Source organism: Talpa occidentalis, unplaced genomic scaffold (genome assembly GCF_014898055.3).
Source record: "Talpa occidentalis isolate TD23 unplaced genomic scaffold, MPIMG_talOcc4v2.1 talOcc4.17, whole genome shotgun sequence".
Classification (NCBI taxonomy): Eukaryota; Metazoa; Chordata; class Mammalia; order Eulipotyphla; family Talpidae; genus Talpa; species Talpa occidentalis.
This window is the reverse complement of record NW_023601754.1, coordinates 43137472-43158277: the sequence shown is the minus strand read 5'-3', so window position 1 is coordinate 43158277 and position 20806 is coordinate 43137472. Positions and strand designations below refer to the sequence as shown.

At 48.0% G+C, this 20806-nt stretch overlaps 1 protein-coding gene across 1 annotated transcript; it reads right to left on the bottom strand.

Annotated features, from left to right (window-relative positions):
- Nucleotides 1-1392: 1392 nt before the first annotated feature.
- On the bottom strand, nt 1393-17514 carry LOC119249389 (carcinoembryonic antigen-related cell adhesion molecule 20-like). Its single transcript, XM_037516692.2, is given in 12 exon segments — nt 1393-2443; nt 6968-7090; nt 7831-7892; nt 8688-8764; nt 8973-9087; nt 9189-9467; nt 11732-12010; nt 13219-13317; nt 13320-13499; nt 14050-14328; nt 14880-14957; nt 17463-17514. Coding segments are annotated over 12 exon segments (1677 nt in total). The 3' UTR covers nt 1393-2389.
- Between the last annotated feature and the right edge of the window lie 3292 nt (nt 17515-20806).

Genomic DNA, 20806 nt, shown 5'->3' with positions numbered 1-20806 from the left:
GGACGCTCGGGTAACCTCCGAAGGGCTGAGGTATGCGGCGAGAGCCAGCGTCCGCGCGCGGGACAATGGCTGCGCTTCTGGTCGAACCCGGAAGTGCGTGTGGTTCGACTACACGGAACTACAATTCCCAGAAGCCACAGCGGCGCGGTGGGCTAAGACGCCGATTCCAGCGCCCGGGAGTTGGAAGTGGGCGTGGGAACGCGGCTGGACATGAAGGAGTTGTCAGACTGGGGGCCCGTCTGGGACCCTGCCTGTCCGAGTTTTGGGTGGCGCGGAGGTGGGGAGGCGGAGCAGGGAGCCGAGGACAAAGCAGCGATGCGTTAGGACAGGAATCGGTGCCCCTGGACTCGGCTTGATGACCTCGAGTGACCCTGTAAACGGAATCGAGAGGGAGACGTCCTGGACCCCTCCTGAGTGCCTGCTGCCTTGGCAGATGCTCCTCGCGCACTGTCTCTTGATTCTCAAGATAAACCTGTGAGATTGTTGGGACAAAGGCGTTTTACAGTCTAGGAGGGTTTCATTAACGCCCTCAAAAGTCTGTTTTATGTCCTTAGTAACAGTAAAATGCCTTCCACTCCCTGACGGATTTTCTGGCTCGGCCCCAGTCTTTTCATCTCCAACAGCTCAAGCAGGCTCTCACCTCAGGACCTTTGGAAGTGCAGTTCCTGCTGCCTGACAGGCTTTTACTTTGAGAATTCCACTAAGCTCTCAATATCTGGTTTTTCAAGAGCTGTCACCTCATGAGGCATTCCCCCATCACACTGTAAACTTACAAATTCTGCACTCCCCAGTACTCCCTGCCTCTCTCCTCGTCTTTGTGGTTTTTTTTTTTTTTCCTGGAGAACTTTTCACTAACACACTGTATACTTTAGGTATTTGTTTCGTGTATTGTTGATCTGCTTCTATCAGCTTCACAAGGGAAAAGATTCATTTCTATTTCGATCAGTGATGTATCCCCAGCACCAAAGGGACCTGGCATACAATAGATGGTTAATAAATATTTGCTTTGCTTTGACTAAATAAAACTCATGACTCTATATTAAACTTTTAACATCGAACAAGCAGCACAGTCACCCTGTGGGAAAATTGTCATCTTTATTTTCACCTAACCTGGGGAGAAAGCTAAAAATTGGAACCCAGCTATGTGAAGATATATTTTTGAGGTTTTACAAAGTGTTATAAAGTACTGTAGTTTTCCTCACATAAATTCTGCTCTTTAACAACCACAAATATTATTTGTGGTTTGTGATTTGAAATGTATTATTTGAAATGTACTATTTGAAATGTAATCTCTACCCCCTAGAGTTTCTTATAATACATTAATGTGGTTGATGGTTTTTTTTTTAAACATTTAAACTCTTTTTTTTTTTTAAGATTTATTTATTTATTTTATACAAGCATTGGGTACAGTCAGAAGCACGGGAAGGTGAGAGAATTCACCAGAGCCAGAGCAGAGAGTAGAGCAGGCAGACTGACGAAGTACACTGCTGAGGGGAGCAGCGGGCGGCAGGAGAGGTCTGCGCGCCGTGTGGGACCCTCCTCCGGTGGCCGGGAAGCAGCCAGGGATGGAACCAGCGCTGCAGAGGCTGCGGGCAGCTTCGCAACCCAGCTGTGCCACCAGGGAGGCCCATGATGTTTTTAAGATACTTCTTTTTTATCTAGTGAGCCTACTAATATTATGAATTCTTACCATGTTTCATGTGATTCTCTTGACATTTCTAGTGAGACCATCCTCTTCAGACAGTAATTTCACCTTTTTAACCAGCATTTTTACCACTTTCCCTTTGATAATAGATTGCATTGGCTACCATTTTCAAAACAGTATTAGTAAAAATGGCATTCCTATTTGTGTTTCTTTTTAATGGTATTTCTTCAGCAAATCTCATTCTCACCATCTCCACCACTCAAGTCCCTCAGGAGTCTAAGGATCTCATACCTATTCCTTCCCAGGTACCTCAATAGTTTGCTTCATTCTATGTTTGCTATTGTCGTCTCTTAATCGCTCCTTGCTTCTTTTCTCCACCATGATTTGAAAAGACACTGTCTGACCTCTCCCTACGTCCCCTGCTCAGATGAGGGGATGTCCATCATCTATGATCTGCCATCCTCGTGTTGGAGCTGTGGCATCTCCAGCTGCTGGATCTCTAAACTTGATCCTCTAATTCCAGGTCACTTTTTCTCTGTTTCTATTGCTTATAAAGAAACAAGAGTCAAAAGAGTAAGATGCGGCGGGAGCCCAGGTCCGGAGCCCAAACAACACATCGAAACAGAACATCACGAAGTCTATAAAGAGAAAGGCTGGAATATATTGTGCACTCAGTACATTTCACTGACTATATGATTAAGTATGGTTTCTCTGGGTGTTCTGGAGATGGAATCACTCCTTCCATTAGACCTTGGGTTTGATATGATAGTAAATGCTGCATTCTGGATTCACCAGCACCTGCACACAAAGAGAAAAGATGAATTTCATTTTCTGGGCAGGCTCTCCTGGTCTACTGCTGTAGTCCAGGGGTCAGGCACTCTGACACTCTCCCTATCCTTACAAATTGCAAAGATCTTCCTCCTTTCTCACTGTAACTCAATCACTATATTTCTGTTCCCAGAATGGCCCATATACTTACCCACTGTGGAGGACACACTCTAAGGTGGGCCCTATAATCTCTACCTCCTGATAGTCACACCCTCTGTTTCCCCCTTCCCTTGAGGGCAAGACCTGTGACTTGAATCTAGTCAGTAAAATAATGCAAAGGTAGCAGGATAGTCATGACTGCATGTACTTGATTCTGTTACATAATTCCATGACTTTTGATTTCAAAGAAGCAAGATGCAATGTGAGTTGCCTGTGGAGAAGGTCACATGGCAGAAGGTTGAGGATGCCCTCCAATTGACAGCCAGTGGGAAACAGGCCCTAATGACAGCCTGCAAGGACACGAATGTTGCCAATAACCCCATGAGCCTGGAAGTGGATCCTCCCCTAGTGGAGCCTCAGATGAGACTTAGGCCTTAGCAAACACCTTGATGGCAGAAGATGCATCCAAACAATTCCTGGACTTCTGACCCACATAAGTGAGATAATAAATCTGCTCATTTGTTTGTGGTAATTTGCTATGCAGCAACAGATAATGCCTTAACCCACCTCCAAGCTTATCACTTGATAGCCCTCAACTTGGAATATTCCATTCCAGACCCTTTGCAAGTTTCACTCACCCCTCCACAATGTAACAGACCCTGAGTGGGCTGACCTGACATTCTTTGTCAAAACTTCTCCCTTGTCTCCTTCTATTGAAGAAACTAGGAAAGATAACACCTCACTTTCTCAGCTCATTCACGACAGCATTCTGGCCAAGGAGATGTAAGAGGATGTTGGGGATTGAGATTTCCAGGAAGAGCTATTGCTCTACTGATAAAAGGCAACCAACATGGCTCCCCTTCCCAGGCCCTGATGAAGGGAGGTTAAGTGTGTACAGTTCATAGATGATCAGAAAGCCAACAAACCTAAAACAATCCATACAATCCCCCGACCAATCTGATTCTCCTCTGGTGAATTTGAACCTGGAAACCCTAAAACAGTGGTAGAGGATGTTGTTATATGTAAGTGGAAGTTATGGAGAAGTGACCAGATACTTGCATAGGAATTCAATCTGGATTGAGAAGAGTGAAACATATTCATAGATCAACAAAAATAAGCAAGCACATGAAAGAGAAACTTCATCTCCATGAGGCCCACAAGTTATTTCTGAAATTGAGCTATTCAAGATTCCCTAGTATTCTCCCAATGAATTCCCATTTTACCTGAATTACCTTCAGAGGGTTTGTCTTTCTTAGTAAAAAAAATCCCTAAGGTAAGTAGGACATTTGCATCTTCTGAGAATGGTTCATTTGTCAATTGGTCTTAAGTTTGCCACCTTCTAATGTATCCTCCAAAGTAACTGATCTGTCCTCTAGAATGACAGGAAACACATTTGTCCCTCTACTCTGAGCCAGCACGTCACTAAAACATTAGTTTTCTGTCCCTAAACTTTCTCTTTTCTGAACACAACAAAACACTGTCAACAGGACATGGATTGAGCTCCTGTTCTGGCCTCCCTGTTCTGTTTCCCTCCTGTGGGTAAGTTGTGTATGGTCACTGACTCCTTCAGAGTATAGGGTCTACAGTCTAACCCTAGGCATGGAGTGACCCGGCCAGTCCTGACATGGCGCTGCTATCACCTACGCTCTCTAAAGTAATTTTATAGTCTTTAGAACAAAGGAACCATCACCTGAATTACCTGAACTTGATATGGGAAGCTTTATTTATACCTGGATAAGCTAATAGTATGTTTCCCTTTAGGTAATGAAACAGATCACACCTCTCTTTATTTGGCCACCAAGAAACTCAAGGACAAATAAGTATAGGGACAGATATCCAGTAGGCCCAACATATTTTTACTTTTTATCCATATTTTGACTTTCTACTATTTAAGATTATCTTCCTGTTTGTGGTTCTTATTTTGAATTTGGCGTCTTTTTGTAGTGTAGAATATAACCACATGCTGTGAGCTGCCTCACATCTCCCATGAGGAAATCACAAGGAAGTAAATATAAAAGAAAATAAAAGATGGGGGGGAAGGACATTTATTAAAAAGGAATAGACTGTTTAAAAATGCAATTGAAAGGGATAGAAAAGGCAAGAATGTAGAGAAATGGAATAGAACAGGAAGAAATACAACTGAGATTAAAAACAAAGAATGGAGTGGAATAAAATGGCATCGTGTCCATAGAAGGTGGAATGAAAGGGGGGCTTCCCTGGTGGCGCAGGGGGTTGAGCACCAAACTGTGAAGCAATCCACAGCCTCCGCAGCGACGAGTTCGATCCCTGGCCGGCCAGGGAGAAACCCACATGGCGAGGCAGACCTCTCCTGTCTCTCCCACAGCTCCCCTCAGCAGTGTATTTCAGTCAGTCTTCCTGTTCTGTTCCCCACTCTGTCTCTGATGAATCCCCTCACCCCCCTCATCTCTGGCCTGTACCCCAGCTCTTGTATACATAAATGAATAAATCTTTAAAAAAAAAGTCATAAAAGAAAAAAAGAAAGTAAATGAAAGGGATGGAAGGAAATGAAAAGGAATGAAGTCAAATGAAATGGAGTGGAAAGAAGAGTAGTGAGAGTAGTGAAGTGATGTATAGGAACAGAATGGAAGAGAGTGGAAAGGAAATGAATTTAATGAAAGATACAACAAAAAGCAGTGCAATGAACAAGAGAAAAGGAACGGAGAAGAAATTACTAAAAAGTAATGTAGCAAAGGAAAAAAATACGGGAATTAAAGAATGGAAATGAAGGTGTGAAATGGAAGAGAGTTAAAAAAGGATGGATGAAATGCTGTGGCATCTAAAGTAATGACATGGGCCTCCCCTGGTGGCGCAGCGGTTGAGCACTGGGCTGTGAAGTTGCCCGCAGCCTCTGTAGTGCCGGTTCTATCCCCAGCCGCCGGCGAGGGTCCCACATGGCGCGACAGACCTTTCCTGCTGCGCCCACTGCTCCTCTCAGCAGTTTATTTCGTCAGTCTGCCTGTTCTGTTCCCTGCTCTGGCTCTGGTGAATTCTCTCACCCTCCTGTGCTTCTGACTATAAGCAGTGCTTGTATAAATAAATAAATAAATCTTTATAAAAAAATAAAATAATGACATGGGATTGAATAAAACATGCAGGAAGTCCACAGTAATGCAAGGGGATGAGAAAGGCTGGAATGAAGTTGTAAGGACATAAGTGGAGTGGGATGAAAGGATTTGAAAACAAGAAGCTGGAATGAGAAGAAGCAAAGACAACAAGAGTGGGGTTCTATGGAAGGGGGGGGAGGAGAGGCTGGAATGACATACAGTAGGAAGTAATGGGCTATAGAGGATTGAAAAGGAGAAGGAGGGAAGAGAATGGACAACAGTAAAACAGAAATGAATGGAAAGGGAAGGAATGGGGAAGAGGAAATGAAGGGAACAGAAAGAAGGGAGTGAACAAAAAAAGTGAATAGAAAACAAGTATACAGAATGAGAAGAAACTGAACCCAGTGGGATGAAATGGAAACCAATCAAATGGAAATGAATGTGCACGGAAGAGTGAGTAGAAAGAAATGATGTGGTAGGAGATAGAACAGGTTAAATATGAATGGAAGGAACCGGAAGAAATGGGTCAGAAAGAAAAAGAATGGCAATGAAATAAAATGACAGGTGGAGATGGAGTAAGAAGTGTAGAACAGGAGGCAGTGGAATGTGGAAGAAAGGGTGGAATGGAAATAAAAAATAACACCAGTGATCAGAATGAAAGGAATGGAGGGCCTCCCTGGTGGCGCAGTGGTTGAGCGCTAGGTTGCGAAGCTGCCCGCAGCCTCTGCAGCACTGGTTTGATGCGAGGGTCCCACATGGCGCGCAGACCTCTCCTGCCGCCCGCTGATCCCCTCAGCAGTGTACTTCGTCAGTCTGCCTGTTCTGTTTCCCGCTCTGGCTCTGGGTAATTCTCTCACCCTCTTGTGCTTCTGACTGTACCCAGTGCTTGTATAAATAAATAAATAAATAAATAAATCTTTAAAAAAAAGGAAAGAAAGAAAGAAAAGGAATGGAGTAAGCTTTGGAAAGGAATATAGACATGGGGTTGAAATGGAATGAAAGACATGGAGCAGGGACGGAAGAAGTGGAATGGAGGAAAACGGATTGGCAATCCGGTGATTGGGATAAAGGAAAAATGAAATGGAGTAAAGTTAAATGGCTTGGAAGAAATAGATAGAGTGAAAAATAAATAGGATGAAAATGTGTGGAATGGAGTGGACTGGGAAGGAAAGGAATGAAATGGACTAGAAAATGATAGGCTGGAAAAGAAGGGAGTTGAAAAGATGTTTAAGGAAATTCTAGACGGTTTATCCTACAGACGCTTCAGCAAGGAGAAAAAGGCAGATGGGTGCCAGCTCTTGTCCAAAGACTCAGTGGGACAAAAAAATACCTCGTAGTCTGACTCCGTGTCCCCTTGTGGTGGAGTGGGGGCCAAGGCAGGCTGCAAGAATTTGGGTGATGGCTTTCTGTCGCTGTGAGAATAGCTCCTGGGAGTTGTGGAAGCCAGCTCTTTCTGCAAGTGGAAAGAGAGATCAGCTAGGGTCCACAGATACAGATTACCTGAGATTCCAGAAAATGCCAACTTGCATACTTCAGAGACCCACAGAGGAAGAGATTCATCCAGAGCTTTATAAAGAGCAGTGGCAGAGTAGGGTTAGGACTCTTTCCTTGCAGCTGGCTACCTCTGCAAACTCTACTCTAAAACTTCCTTCATGCTCCAGCACAAGCTAGGCCAGTACCACCTCATTTACATTCCAGTGCCAAGAAGCCCTGGAAGTGGAGGCAACATAGAAGAGGAGCCAGAGTCCTAGAATCTGTCCCAGTTCCCTGGGAGGCCTTGGGTCACTTTCCCCCCCCCCATCCCTGGAGCTACAATACACAAGAGTTAGATAATATAGTTTCCCAGATGTGAGGAATACAAAATTCTCATGTTGCATCCCTGCTGCAGCTTCTTGGGAAAAGAAAGCACAAAATTCTTGGGGCTCGAGGTAAAGGTCACTTCCAGAAATTTTCAGAAAAAGCTTTGGCCTCCCGGAGGGATTCAAGGTGAGGCGTTGTCACATTGGAGAATAAGGGGACAAGGAGAGGAGACACAAAACACAAGGAGTGTCTAGAGAATCCCAGAGAAGGCAGGGGAGGCAATGCAGACACCCAACTGGGAGAACATTCCTCACCCCTGCACCCTGAAGGGTGGGACTGGAACAGCCCTGCTGGGCGGGGGAGCAGGGAGGGCTCCTCTGGAGCATCACCTACCTTCTGGACTCCATCCCATGCTTGAGGTTCAGGCACGTTGGCATACACATGCTGTGACCAGTCTAAAGAAAAGTGGACGTCAGCCCATGGCTGAAGTTAGGAGGAGATATGAGGGAAGGGGCTTGGCTTTCTAGGCCAGTCCTACCCTCAGAAAGGAGATGACAGAAACCTTCCTTTCTCCCTAGGGTTCCTACTTCATTTCTAGTGAACCTGACCTGGGAGTGTCCTGGAAATCAGATTCTGGGATAGGGAAGGCTGCTTGAGGACACAGATGAGGATGGAAATCGAAGACCTAACCCACTTATGTCCATGGGTCCTCAGTAGCCTGCTTTTAACCTTTCTCCTTCCTGGCGATGGTTTTCTTTCTGTAAAACTGAGCTGGATTGGATGGTCTCAATAGGACTTCCATTCTGCAAAGCACATCCTTCCAGAATCTTAAGCCAGAGTGGCCAAGGCATTTCACTTTGTCTTTGGTCAATTCCAATTCATTAGTAGACAGTGCTCGAGGATAGTGTTGAGATGGATTATGAGTCTGGGTTTGGATACAACAGGGAGCAGTGTTGTAACTGATTTTGTCTAGAGCAAGTTAAGAGGTTTTCTGAGAGCGAGGAAGGAGAGAATGGTAGCATATTGCCTCATCTTTGAGATGGCTGTGGGAACAGATAGAACCTTGCAGAGTTCTTGACCCCAATCTCACCCATTTTCCAGATGGGGACACTGAAGCTTGGAGAGAGCAGGGCCTGCCCATGATCACATAATGATCTGGTGGCAGAATTGGGAGCAGAAGCCTGGGGTCCCAGCACCAGCCTCTGCCAGCCCTCAAGGCTGCCCTGGGCTTCAGCTACAGAGTCACTTACAAGAATTGGGTGCGGCAGGGTGCTCCTTCTCAGAGGTGGGTGTTACAGCCTCATGGATGGGTTCTTCTGTTGTTTTCCTTGAAGACCAGAAATCCCAAAGCCCTCACTCTTCTGTTGCACAGCCTCTGCCCATATCCCATGCCCATTCTTGGACAAGACCCCAATTCCCTGAATCTCCCCCCACCTCCATTTCTTGGACACAGCTCACCACTATGGTCAGTGACACCCCTCCAAAGCAGGCCCCATGAAGGTCACCCCCACTCCCACAGCCCTATCCCAGCTTACCTGCTGGTATTTCTGAAGTAGAGGAAGCAGCCCAGCCCTGTGGCCAGGGAGATGATAACCAGAATCCCAACAGCAATGCCAGCCAAGGTACTTGCAGGCAGGGACGACTGGGGACCTGGGCAGGGGGAAAGAATCAGGGTCCAGGTCTGGCACAACCTCATGCCTGCCCCCAGCCCCCTCCCTGTGTGCTGGGGGGGGTGCACCTGAGGGACTCACCTATCGCTCTGACCAGGACAGAGGCAGAGCAGGTCAGGTGGGTCAGAGGGTTGAAGACCGTGCAGTTGTAGGTCCCCTGGTGTTCCTGGGACAGGGCCTCAATGATCAGCTGCTCTCCGGTATACATCGCAGTTGAGTGTTTGAAGGTCCAGTGATATTCAGGTATTGGCTGAGACTCAGCCCGGCAATTTAGGGTCAGGCTGGTGTTGAGCTCCACCTCCACGATGCTGACTGCCACAGAAGCCTCCCCCCTGGTGATGTCCACTCGGTCAGGGCCATCTGTGCGGAGACAAAAATTCTGCACTCTTGGGCCTCCCTGATGGTGCAGCGGTTGAGTGCTGGGTTGCGAGGCTGCCTGCAGCCTCTGCTGCACCGGTTCAATCCCCGGCCACCGGTCGAGGTTCCCACATGGCGCGCAGACCTCTCCTGTCACCCACTGCTCCCCTCAGCAGTATACTTCGGTCCTTCTGCCTGCTCTGCTTCCCACTCTGGCTCTGGTGAATTCTCTCACCCTCCCGCGCTTCTGACTGTACCCAGTGCTTATATAAATAAATAAATAAATCTTTAAAAAAAAATTCTGCACCTATCTTCCACTGGCAAGTTGCCCAAGCCTGCCCTGTTTGCCTTCCACACAGGAAGTCCTGATTTATTTTTTTTTTTTCATCTCTTTTCTAAAGGAATTTCAGACTGTGGCCTGGAAAACAAAGACTCTTTTTTAACTGCTGATGAAAGGAAGCTCAGCCAAATAAGGAGGAGGAAATACTCCCCTTTTCTCCTTAGCTGCCTGGCGAGCAGACTGTTGTCCACACCGTGGATAGTAAACAGAACAAAACAAGAACCGTGCCTTTACAAAGGTGAATGCTAACAGAGCCTCATAGGACATCCAGGCATAGACCCTGTCCTCTATCCTGTGAACATAGCCTCTAAATTTCTGAGAATTTACTGTTTTGATTGGATGTCTTACTTCACAGCACAGGACCCTGTAACAGTCTTCTAATTTACATCTGTAGAGATACTTGCAGATTTTTTTTTGTAAATCCACCTCCTGCCCATTCTCCGATTACCCTTTGAATCTGTTCATTTCTCCCTGTCTTAAGTTCTTAATCACCAGGATCCCTCATATGGCCCCTCTTGATGGTCCCTCCCCATGCTGGTCTTAATTCCCCTGCACAGCAGCCAGCGGGGTCTTCTTAAGTACAAACTGGACACTATTCCTCCTCTGTTCAGAACCCTCTATGGCTCCCCAGTGTCCTTGGAACAAAGCTCATGGTTGACAAACCCATTCACAATCTGACCCTAGTGGATTCCTCTCCAGCCCCATCCCTCAGCTCTCCATACCTCCCATTCTCAATCCAGGAATAAAATCCTGCTTGGAGATCTCGTCCCGGTCATGTTCACTCTTGCCACAGAGCCTTTGCACATTCTCTTCCTTCTGCCTACAATGCTCTTCCTCGAATAAGCTCAATTTAGCTAATTGCTCATCCTTCAGATCTCATGGTAGAGAGCCTTCCCACACACTCCAGACTGGGTGGTAGTTTCCTTTGGGTTCCCCAGATCCTCTCAGCTTTCCCTCTGGTGGCACTTACACTATATTTAATCTGCCTTTTCACCTCCCTGTCCCCAGTAGGCTGTGAGTCTGAAAGTCATGGCTTTTATCAAGTGCCCAGCATAGTGCTCAGCATAGAGAGAACAAAATGGTCATTTTTGGTTTAATGACTGAAGAAGGAAGGAAAGAGGAGGAATCAACAGAAGGAGGCAAAGGAGAAAAAAATAGACTCAACCTCTCTCTATAGCCTCCTTTTTTATAAAAAAAGATTTATTTATTTATGCATATAAGAACTGGGGTACAGGCTAGAGGTGCGGGAGGGTGAGAGAATTCACCAGAGACAGAGCAGGAAGCAGAACAGGCAGAAGGACCAAAGTACACTGCTGAGGGGAGCAGCGGGCGAGATAGGAGCGGTCTGCCTCTCCATGTGGTAATCTCCCTGGCCACCTGGGAATCGAACCTCGCTGCAGGGGCTGCGGACAGCTTCACAGCGCAGCGCTCAACCCCCTGTGCCACTGGGGAGGCTCTCTTTCTGCTTCTTAACATGTATTAACAGTGGACTCCTGCTTTCTCTTGTGGCAGAAACCTCTTCTCCCCCAGTCTCCCTTCAGTTCTCTTGCCTTAGCTGCCTACATGACACACTCCTGCCTCCTCCTGTCTATGCACAGGGAGCACCTCCTCAGGGAGACCTCCCTTAACCCCTCCAGCTAAGAATGCACCACTGTCCTTCTTACTGCCTCCTGCTTCTCCTTAACCTTAGCCCCATCAGTCATGCCATGTGTCTCCCTCGCATCGCTGTTTATAGTCTGTCTCCTCTGCTAAAAGGTAAGTTCCTTGAGGGCAGGTGCTTTGTCTTGTCCAGTGTCCAGAGCAGGTATGAGCTAATCATGCTTGGCACAGAGCAGGTATGAGCTAATCACGGAATGAGTGACTAGAAGGAAGAAGGAGAGGGAGGAAGGGAGAGAGGAGGAGAAGGCCCACACTTGGGGTGACTCACAGTGGATGGTTAATTTGAGCGGGTCACTCCGCATCCGGCTGCCCCAGTTCCAGATCTCGCATTCATAGGGCCCTGTGTCATTCCACAGGAGGCCGCGGATGGCCAGGGTCCTATTGTTGGCAGACAGCACCAAGCGCTCACTAGGCAGGAGGGGCTGGTACCTCAGGAAACATTGGACCCCCGCCACCTCTTGGGTGGTCTGGCAGGTCAGGGCCATGGAGCTTGAGGTCTCCATGAGATCCAAGCTTGGGGACATGATGTAAGTCTTGGTCAGCCTTTCTGAAAATACCTGGAGATACAGGGTGGGCTTTGAGGACACTTCCCCAGCCTCTTGCCCATGTGGGGGTCACAGGGTTTTCCAAGGATGTATGTATATGTGCTGTGGGTGAGGTGTGTATGTCTGTGCTTTGTCTGTAGCAGCACTGCATGAGTGGTATGTGTAAGTGTTTTTTGTAAGAGTTTGTGTTGGGTGTGTGTATGAATTCTGTGGGAAGCATGTGAATTTGTGATGGGCTTTGTGTGTCTAGAGATTGTGTAGTGTATGACTGTCTTTGCATATGTTGTATGTGTGTATGTTTGACACTGAGGTGTGGGTGGTATACATGTGTTCTTTGTATGTGTGTGGTATGTATATTTATGTATGTTGTACACTTGTGGTATTGTGTGGTACTGTATGTCACATGGATGCATTGTATGATGTGTACATGTTTTGTGTATGATTGTATTGCACGTGAACTATGTTTATACAGTCAGTTGTGTGCATATGTTGAGGATGTTGAATGTGATGTGTTTTCTGTGTAGTGTGAGAGGATATTTCATGTCTGTGATGTGTGTTGTTCATGCATGTTGTACACATGTCATGTGGCATGAGTTTTACGTGTGCTGTGTCTGTGTAATTGTGTGTCATATGTGAGACATGTGCATCCACGTTCTGTGTGTACTGCATGTGTCATGAACTTATGTGAGTATATATGTGTGTATGTGCTTTGGGTTTATGTGTACAGTGTATGTGTTATGTATGCGAGGTGTTATGTACTGTGTATGGTTTGTGTATCTGTAGTGTGCATGCTATATGTGTTTCTGTAAGTGTTGTCACCTCTGTGATACTATATACTATGTGTGTTGCATGTGAGTTATATGTGAATGTGCTGTGCCTGTGTGATTATTTGCATGTGTGTCCTTGTGTATATGCAGTGTGTGAGTGTTATGTTAGTATGTATGTATGCAGTGTCTGTATGTATGCAGAATCAACCCCCATTCCCCTCCACACACACATTTCCAGAGATCAAATCATGGGCATCCCACAAAAAGCCAACAAGGGCTTGTGAAGGATGTGCTGAGCCAGGAAGAGTTCCATCCCTGTGACCAGAGCCCCACTCTGCCACCTGCTACACGGGAAGTCAGCACTCCTCTGTCCTCCCCCAAATCTAGGACACTGGTGTAGCTGATTCTCAGGCAAACAAGTACGGAACAGGGTAGAGACTCACCGAGGACTCGGACTTCAAGAGTACCCAGGTGGGACAGTTGGGTGACATTACTGGACACCAAGCACTTATACATGCCCTTGTGTTCCCTGGATGCAGCTGGATGGTGAATGTGGTTATAGTAGAAGATTGGACAGAGTCATTGGGGAGGAACCAGAAAAAGGCAGGGAGCGGGTAAGACTGTGTCTCCACTGAGAAGATCATGGTGGAGCCCTCCATCACCTCAACCACCTTCCCATTGGGTACACCAGGCTGCAACTTGATTTCTATGGTGTCAGGACCATCTAGGAGGATAAGAACAACCACAGCAACAGCTCTCTTTGGGGGAACTTAGAAGACCAATACAGACTAGCATTTCTTTTCCCCCACCCAAATTCTGGATCAATTACAGAGATGCAGAGGTCCAATGGAGATTAAAAGTGAGTATTATCATTGGGTAAAGCACAACTGGAAGACATGTCTTCTTTTTTTTTGTGGGACTCTCGCCAGCGGCCGGGGAACGAACCAGCACTGCAGAGGCCGCAGGCAGCCTCGTAGCCCAGCGATCAACCGCTGCACCACCAGGGGAGGCCCTGGAAGACATGTGTTAAGCAAGCTGGCAACTGCTCTTTCCCCCCAAGACAAGATTTTGAATCAAATATCCACAGGTGAAGGAACTCAGTTTTAGGGCTGTTAAGCTGGGTGTTTCCATCGGGATCCGAGTGGAAACATCAATTATATGCCTCAAGAGTAGATGAGTCCACATTTGGATGGTATTTAAAGCTGTGAGACAAAATTAGATCACCAAGGAAGTAGGTGTCAGTGAGAGGCGGGGGAGAATGGAAAGGGACTCACAGTTCACAGTCAGGCAGATGAGATTACTGTTCTGGAACTGGACTCCACTCTGGACTTTACATTGGTAAGTTCCGAAGTCCTCTCGGTGGACAGTGAGGATGGTGAGGGTCTTGCCATCTGCTGACAGATGCATACGCTCGTGGATCACCAGGGGGAGGTTGTTGGAGACCCAGTGGATGGTAATGTTGACGTCATTGGTGTCACAGTGGAAGCTCACATTTTCTTTGTGCTCTATGACGGAGTCATGGCTGACTGTAATGGTAGGCTTGGCTAGCAATTCTACAGAAGGAGAAAAAGGGAAACAGAGGCAGAGACATAGAAAAACACCTGGCAAGAGTTACAGAGGGACCCAGACAGACATGAATGGATTGGAATTGTCAGAAGACTGTAGCTCAACGACTGGTTTCAAATGCCAGATCTGTTCACTCTAGGTGAGATACTGGGTAACTTACTTTCCCCCTCTAAGTCCCATGGAAAAGGGATTGTACAAATAAAGCAGAGGGTCTAGGACATGACAATTGGTCCATGCACATCAGCTTCAAAGAGAATCAAGCTTGTAGTAGGGATGCCAGTAAAGTTCCCCTGCCCACTTAGCCAACCTTTCCCAACACAGCCATGACAGCAACCGTCCACTGCTTTACCCCTGCCCCAATATGACTGAGCAGACCAGTGGTTGCTGGACACTGGCTGAACTAATCAGATATGTCCTGATGGGGGCTAGAGGTGTGGAGGAAACCTGTGTTTTCTGTACCCACACCTATGAATCTGCCATGAATCCAAAGGGTGTCCAATGGGGGATGTCCCAAACAGACAGAAAACATCCTTCTTACTTTGGGTGGTGTTAACTAGGTTGGCATCGAGGGTGAGCTGGGCTGTAGCTGGTAGACTCCACATGGTCAAAAGTGAGGCTGGGAGGGGGAGAAATGAGGCAGTGATGGAGCGAGAGGTGTGTTGGGAGTGTCCAGTTATGATCTCCATACATATAGAGAGGTCTGGGGTCATGAATGTGACACTCCACCGCTAGTGGCTTGACTTCTACCCACTAGTTACTGGCCACATGACTTGCAACATGTTTTTATCCTCTCTGAGCCTCAGTTCCCACAAATGTAAAATGGGTATACTACCACCTGCATCTTGGGGTGCTGTGGAGGGAGAATAAATATTGGGGAGTTTTAACTGTTAGTCTCCTCTTTCCACACATAGCAAAACAGATGCTTCAAGAAGTGAGGTCATTTTGCAAGATAGTATTGTAAGTGGTAGAAACCACATGAACTTGGCCTGTCTGCCCTAAAGCCCATGCTCTCAACACCACATCATTCCTCTTGTCAGCCCCAAGATGGGCGTAGAACCAACCCTTGATTCGTGGGAGTTTCTTCCATTACCTCTGATGGGAGAGCTTAACCCTTGGTACTTCCTTAGACTGGGCTCAGGCAGAGGTTTCCCTTACACGGGGAAGGAGAGGCACGGGACAGCAGGAGTTTGCAGTTTTCCATCTGGCCATTTTGCATGCAGGTATGGAGGCTCAGAGAGACTGGGAGCTGCCAGGTTCATGGACGGCTGACCCGGACATCCCCCTCACACTTCCCATCATTCAGTTAACAGAGGCTGCCAGCCACGCCCCTCAAGAAAGACTCCAATTTGGCCCAAGCACCATCCCTCCCCTGCTCAGGCAGGACAGGCACCCTTGGGATATTTGGGAGCAAACATGGTCTCTGATGGTTACAGGCTCTATTGTCATGGGCAAGGGTTTTTTCCTTGGTGAGCCTCAGTTTCTTCAACTGCAAAGAGGGAAGAATAAGCTTAGCTCATCTGGTTGCTGTGTGGTCTGATGAGACAGCAGAGGAGACAGGCTTTAAACAGTTCAGAACAAGTGTTCAGTCACCACCGCCACCATTGTGGTCAGTGCCTGTATCTCTGTCTCTCCTGCTATTAGAGGTCAGCCCAATGGGCTCAGAGCCTGGTTTGCACCCCGGTTTTGCCATTTATTTGGGCAAGTGATGCCCTCTTTCTGAGTCTCAACTTACCCCTTTGTACAAGTAGGTGTTAACAGTTCCTGCCTCCTCTGACAGTCATAAGAATAAATGAAGTGAGCTGAAGCACTGATGGAAGGCCTCATTACATCTATCCCACAGAGGAAAATTCCCTCTACACTGTCTTCCCCAACCCTTTCCTTCCTGCTTCTTCCCCAGAGGGTCCTGCCTTCACTGCAAACCTTGCAGAGAAACCCAAAGACACAGCTGGTAACAGCCCCCGAGGAGGACTGGGGAGCCCCTGCAGCCTGCCAGAGTCGGCCAGGCTCAGCCCAGAGGAAGATGGGCCTCGGCTCAGGGCCGCACGGCCAGGTTGAGGCCTTCCTCTGCACCCTACACATTGCAAAATCATTTCCATCCCTCCGAGATACTTAGCAAAATATTCTGGTCTCTTTTTTTTTGTTTTTTGGCCTTAGATGCCCTTTAAGCATAAAATTCACATCCATCCTGTCCTGCTATGGGACCTGGCCATTTAGGGCTGGCACAGCCTCCCCTCCGTGCATCCCACTCCTGTCTGACTGTCTCTCGGCTACGTTCCGGCTCTTCCCCATCTCTCTGACTTCCCTGTCCAACCATGGGGATCCCCGAATCTCTGCATGTCGTACTGTTTCTTGCAGTCTCTTTGTACTCTGTCTTCCTTTTTCCTATTCATTTCTCCCACGTTCCCCTCAGCTGAACTTTTTACTATGATACATTCTTATTCTCTCTCCCTCCTTTTCTCTCTCTCTCGCCTCTCCCTCTCTCCTCTCTCCCTATCTCTCTCTCTCTCCATCTCTGTCTCTATATCTTGGTCTCTGGCCTCTGTCTCTAGGTACCTTTGTCAAGATTTCTTTAAAAAAATTAAGATTGGGGCCTCCCTGGCGGCGCAGGCGGTTGAGCACCGCACTGTGAAGCTGTCCGCAGCCTCTGCAGTGCGGGCTCGATCCTGGCCAGCGAGAATCCCACATGGCGCAGCAGACCTCTCCTGCCTCGCCCGCTGCTCCCCTCAGCAGTATATTTCGTCAATCTGCCTGTTCTGTTCCCCGCTCTGTCTCTGGTGAATCCTCTCACCCTCCCGCACATCTGGCCTGTACCCTGGTTCTTGTATAAATAAATAAATCTTTTTAAAAAATTAAAAAATAAAGTTCTATTTATTTAACACTGCTTTGCAATCTAGACAAATTTCAGGGGTACAGCTTCACCTCACCTACCACCAAAGTTTTATTTCCTTCCCACTACCAGGATAACACCATCTACCTCTACCCTTTCCTTCCACCCCTCTTCTCCTGCCAGTTTCTTCTGTATTTGTCTTTATTTAGATGTCTCCCTCTGTCTCTATTTCTTTCTGTGTCTGTTTCTCTTTCAAGCATATGTACACACACCTGAGGGGAGCCCAACACTCACCTGAGAACAGGATTCCTGCCCAGAGATGGCCCTGTAGGTCAGTGGGCCCCATGGGTCCAGGCATCTGACTTCTGTGTGCCAAGCCCACTATTCTCCTGGCTGCCCCACTCAGACACAATCCTCCAGCTCCTCCGTGTCCCCTCTGTCCTGCTGCAAACTCACAGGTGCCTGGAGACAGCGGCTCAGAAGGGGTGGTGGCAGGGGCGGAACTCTGACCCGCCTATGCACTCCACCCAGGACTCATTTCCTTCTCCACCCAGCACAGACACAGCTCCTGGGACCCCGGGCTTCTCAGACGTGGGAAAGGAGAGAGAAAACCCTGCTCTTTGGCTCTTGGGGTCCCTTGAGAGTCGTGCTCCTCTCCCCTTCCTCATATCCCATATGAGAGTGGCCAAGAAGAGGCAGAGCTGGGGAGGAAGAACTAAAGAATGTTAAGAGTTCAAGAGCAGAAACTGAGCCGATGAGGGTTAGCAACAGTGATGACAATAAAAACAGTAAGTTGGCGCCTGGTGTTGACGGCTTGTTAATATAACCAGGTCCAGTGCCAAGGTCACTGAGAGCAGCCTGAAAACATGAAATGGGTAGAAATGACATTTGTGAGATTGATTCCTGGTCATAAACAAAGGGCAGGAAGCACAGAGTGAGCTGAACTGGAAGAACCCCAGCGGGTGCCTGGCCCAGTTGGTGGGAGCAGGGAGGGCTGCCTGGAGGAGGGGACATCTGAGCTGCGACCAGGAGAAAAGAGTTAAAGGTGTAATATATGAGAGTTGCTTTCTTTCTTTCTCTTTTTTATAATTCCCTATGGGCAAGACAAACTTTTGGTTTTTGGGAGCAAAAAGATCTAATATAATTGATCATGTCATGGAGCTACCATTCATCCATTTACTCATTCCTTCACTCATGTGTTTAACAAATATCCCCGGAACCTCCTCTGTGCTGATCCCTGTACTTAGTACTGTTGGGGACATGGCAGTGATCAAGACATCTGCAGGCCTAGCTCATGAACTCAGTCCAGTGGGGAAGACAGACCTGTCCCTAGTCACTGACGATCCAAAGTAGACAAGGCTGGAGTGGGGAGGCCAAGGAGGATGTTTGATCCAGTGTGGAGATTAACCGAGGGTGAACAGAGCCTGCTGAGGCCTCGAGGATGCAGAGGTGTGTCAGGAAGTGTCTGCAAGCAGAGGAAGTGCCTGAGTGTAAGGCACAGAAAGAGGCTCAGGTGGCTCCAGAATGAGAAAGTGAGAGGGTGTGGTTGGTTCAGGATAAGGCTGAGGACACCCAAGGGGCCCTGCGCTTTGTGGAAAGAGATCTCAGCTCACCCAACTGACTCGTCTTGACACCCATTTGTGACTTAGTCATGTCACAGCGTCTGCAAGCATCTGCTGGAACGAAGCATAAAGGCTGAGCAAGCTGGCGCTGGAGTCAAAGGGCAGGGATTCAAAATCCTTGCTCTTTTTTTTTTTATAAAGATTTATTTATTTATACAAGCACTGGGTACAGTCAGAAGTGCGGGAGGGTGAGAGAATTCACCAGAGCCAGAGCAGGGAGCAGAACAGGCAGAAGGACCGAAGTACACTGCTGAGGGGAGCAGCAGGTGGCAGGAGAGGTCTGCGCGCCATGTGAGACCCTCGCCCAGCGGTCAGGGATCAAACCGGCGCTGCCAGAGGCTGTGGGCAGCTTTGCAATCCAGCGCTCAACTGCTGCGCCACCGGGGAGGCCCAAAATCCTTGCTCTTCTACCTGCTAACTGGCTGGCTTTGTCCTCTGAGAGGATAGTGGTGCATCTTCAGGGGCTCTGGAGTCACAAGAGGGAGGCTGGTGTCCTAGTTCTCCAAGCCCTCGCTGTGGCTGGTTGGTAAGCTTACATTCCATTGGCAGAGTGGGATAAAGTAACAGTCTCCCTCACAAAATGTGAGGCTTAAATGAGTTGATGCTGGGGAAGTGTGTGAAACAGTGTGTGGCCCAGAGTAAGTGCCCAATGAGTGTGAATCACCACATGACAGGCTCTGTGAGGAAGGCATGCAGGTGCTCACTCAAGCTCCATAGGTGCTGGCTCCCCGCTGAGCTCTACAGACACCAGCTCCCTGCCGAGCTCTATAGGCGCCGGCTCCCTGATGGGTTTTATATACCATTTTACATACATTTCCTAAGCACTGTTGTAGGTGCTGGGAACACAGCAGTGGACACAGCAGACAGCCCTTTCTGATGGGGAAAGAGACATCAACAATAAACATAAAGAGGGCCTCCCTTGGTGGCGCAGCCCTTGAGTGCTGGGCTGCAAAGCTGCCCACGGCCTCTACAGAGCCAGTTCGATCCCCGGCTGCTGGGCGAGGGTCCCACATGGCGTGCAGACCTCTCCTGCCATGCCTGCTGCTCCCCTCAGCAGTGTATTTCGTCAGTCTGCCTGTTCTGCTCTCCACTCTGGCTCTGGTGAATTCTCTCACCCTCCCGCGCTTCTGACTGTACCCAGTGCTTGTATAAATAAATAAATAAATCTTAAAAAAAAAAAAAAAACAATAAACATAAAGAGGTGAATTGCAGGGAGAGGTTAGAAGGTGATGTACACTAGGGAGAAGTGCCCAGCAGAAGGTAAGGGGTGCCACGCTTTCATCTCATAACTAAGAATGTCAAATCTCACAGAGGTGGCTGGCTTCCCTCAAGTCAGGGGCATCTTGGGCCAGGGATTCTGGTCTCTTAACCTTCATGGGTACCACCTTTCCAAGATCCTCATGTGGCTTTTGGCTACCCACAGCCCCATCTCCTCTGTACTCCAGATCAATCAGTGCCTGTGGCCGTATCATCCCACCACATCCCCAAGCTCTGTGGCTACCTGGGCTGCGGGCACCTGGTACAGACCCTCGAATTGTCATTCATTCACACTTTTCGAAATTTGAGTCTTCTGACTATTCATCCACTCCCTCTCCTCACCCTGGTTTCCCTTCTGACTGCCTCTGCTCTGGCTCAGCCTCACCCAGAGGCCCCCACTTCCTGCCCTCTGCCCCACCCAAGAGCTGCCACCAGAGTGGACTTCCCAAATCTGCCCCTTCTTGCAGAAGTTGCTTCTCTCCCTAAATCCCCACCCTGTGGCATGTTCCATCCTTGCCTGCCCCACGAGAAAGGGACTTTCTGGGCCCTTTTCCAATAATCATGACTTCCACGTTCTTTCCAACAGGTGAAAATAGACCCAGGTCCTTCCTGGCTCCCCACCCCCACTTACTACTGTCTCGCCATGCAGCCTGGCTCAAAGCTGTGTCTTTCCAGGCAGCCTGAACTGACCTCCCACCTGGTTCTGAACTTAGCATTAGCTGCCCTCTCTCTACCTTCAATTCCTTTTTTCTTTTTGAA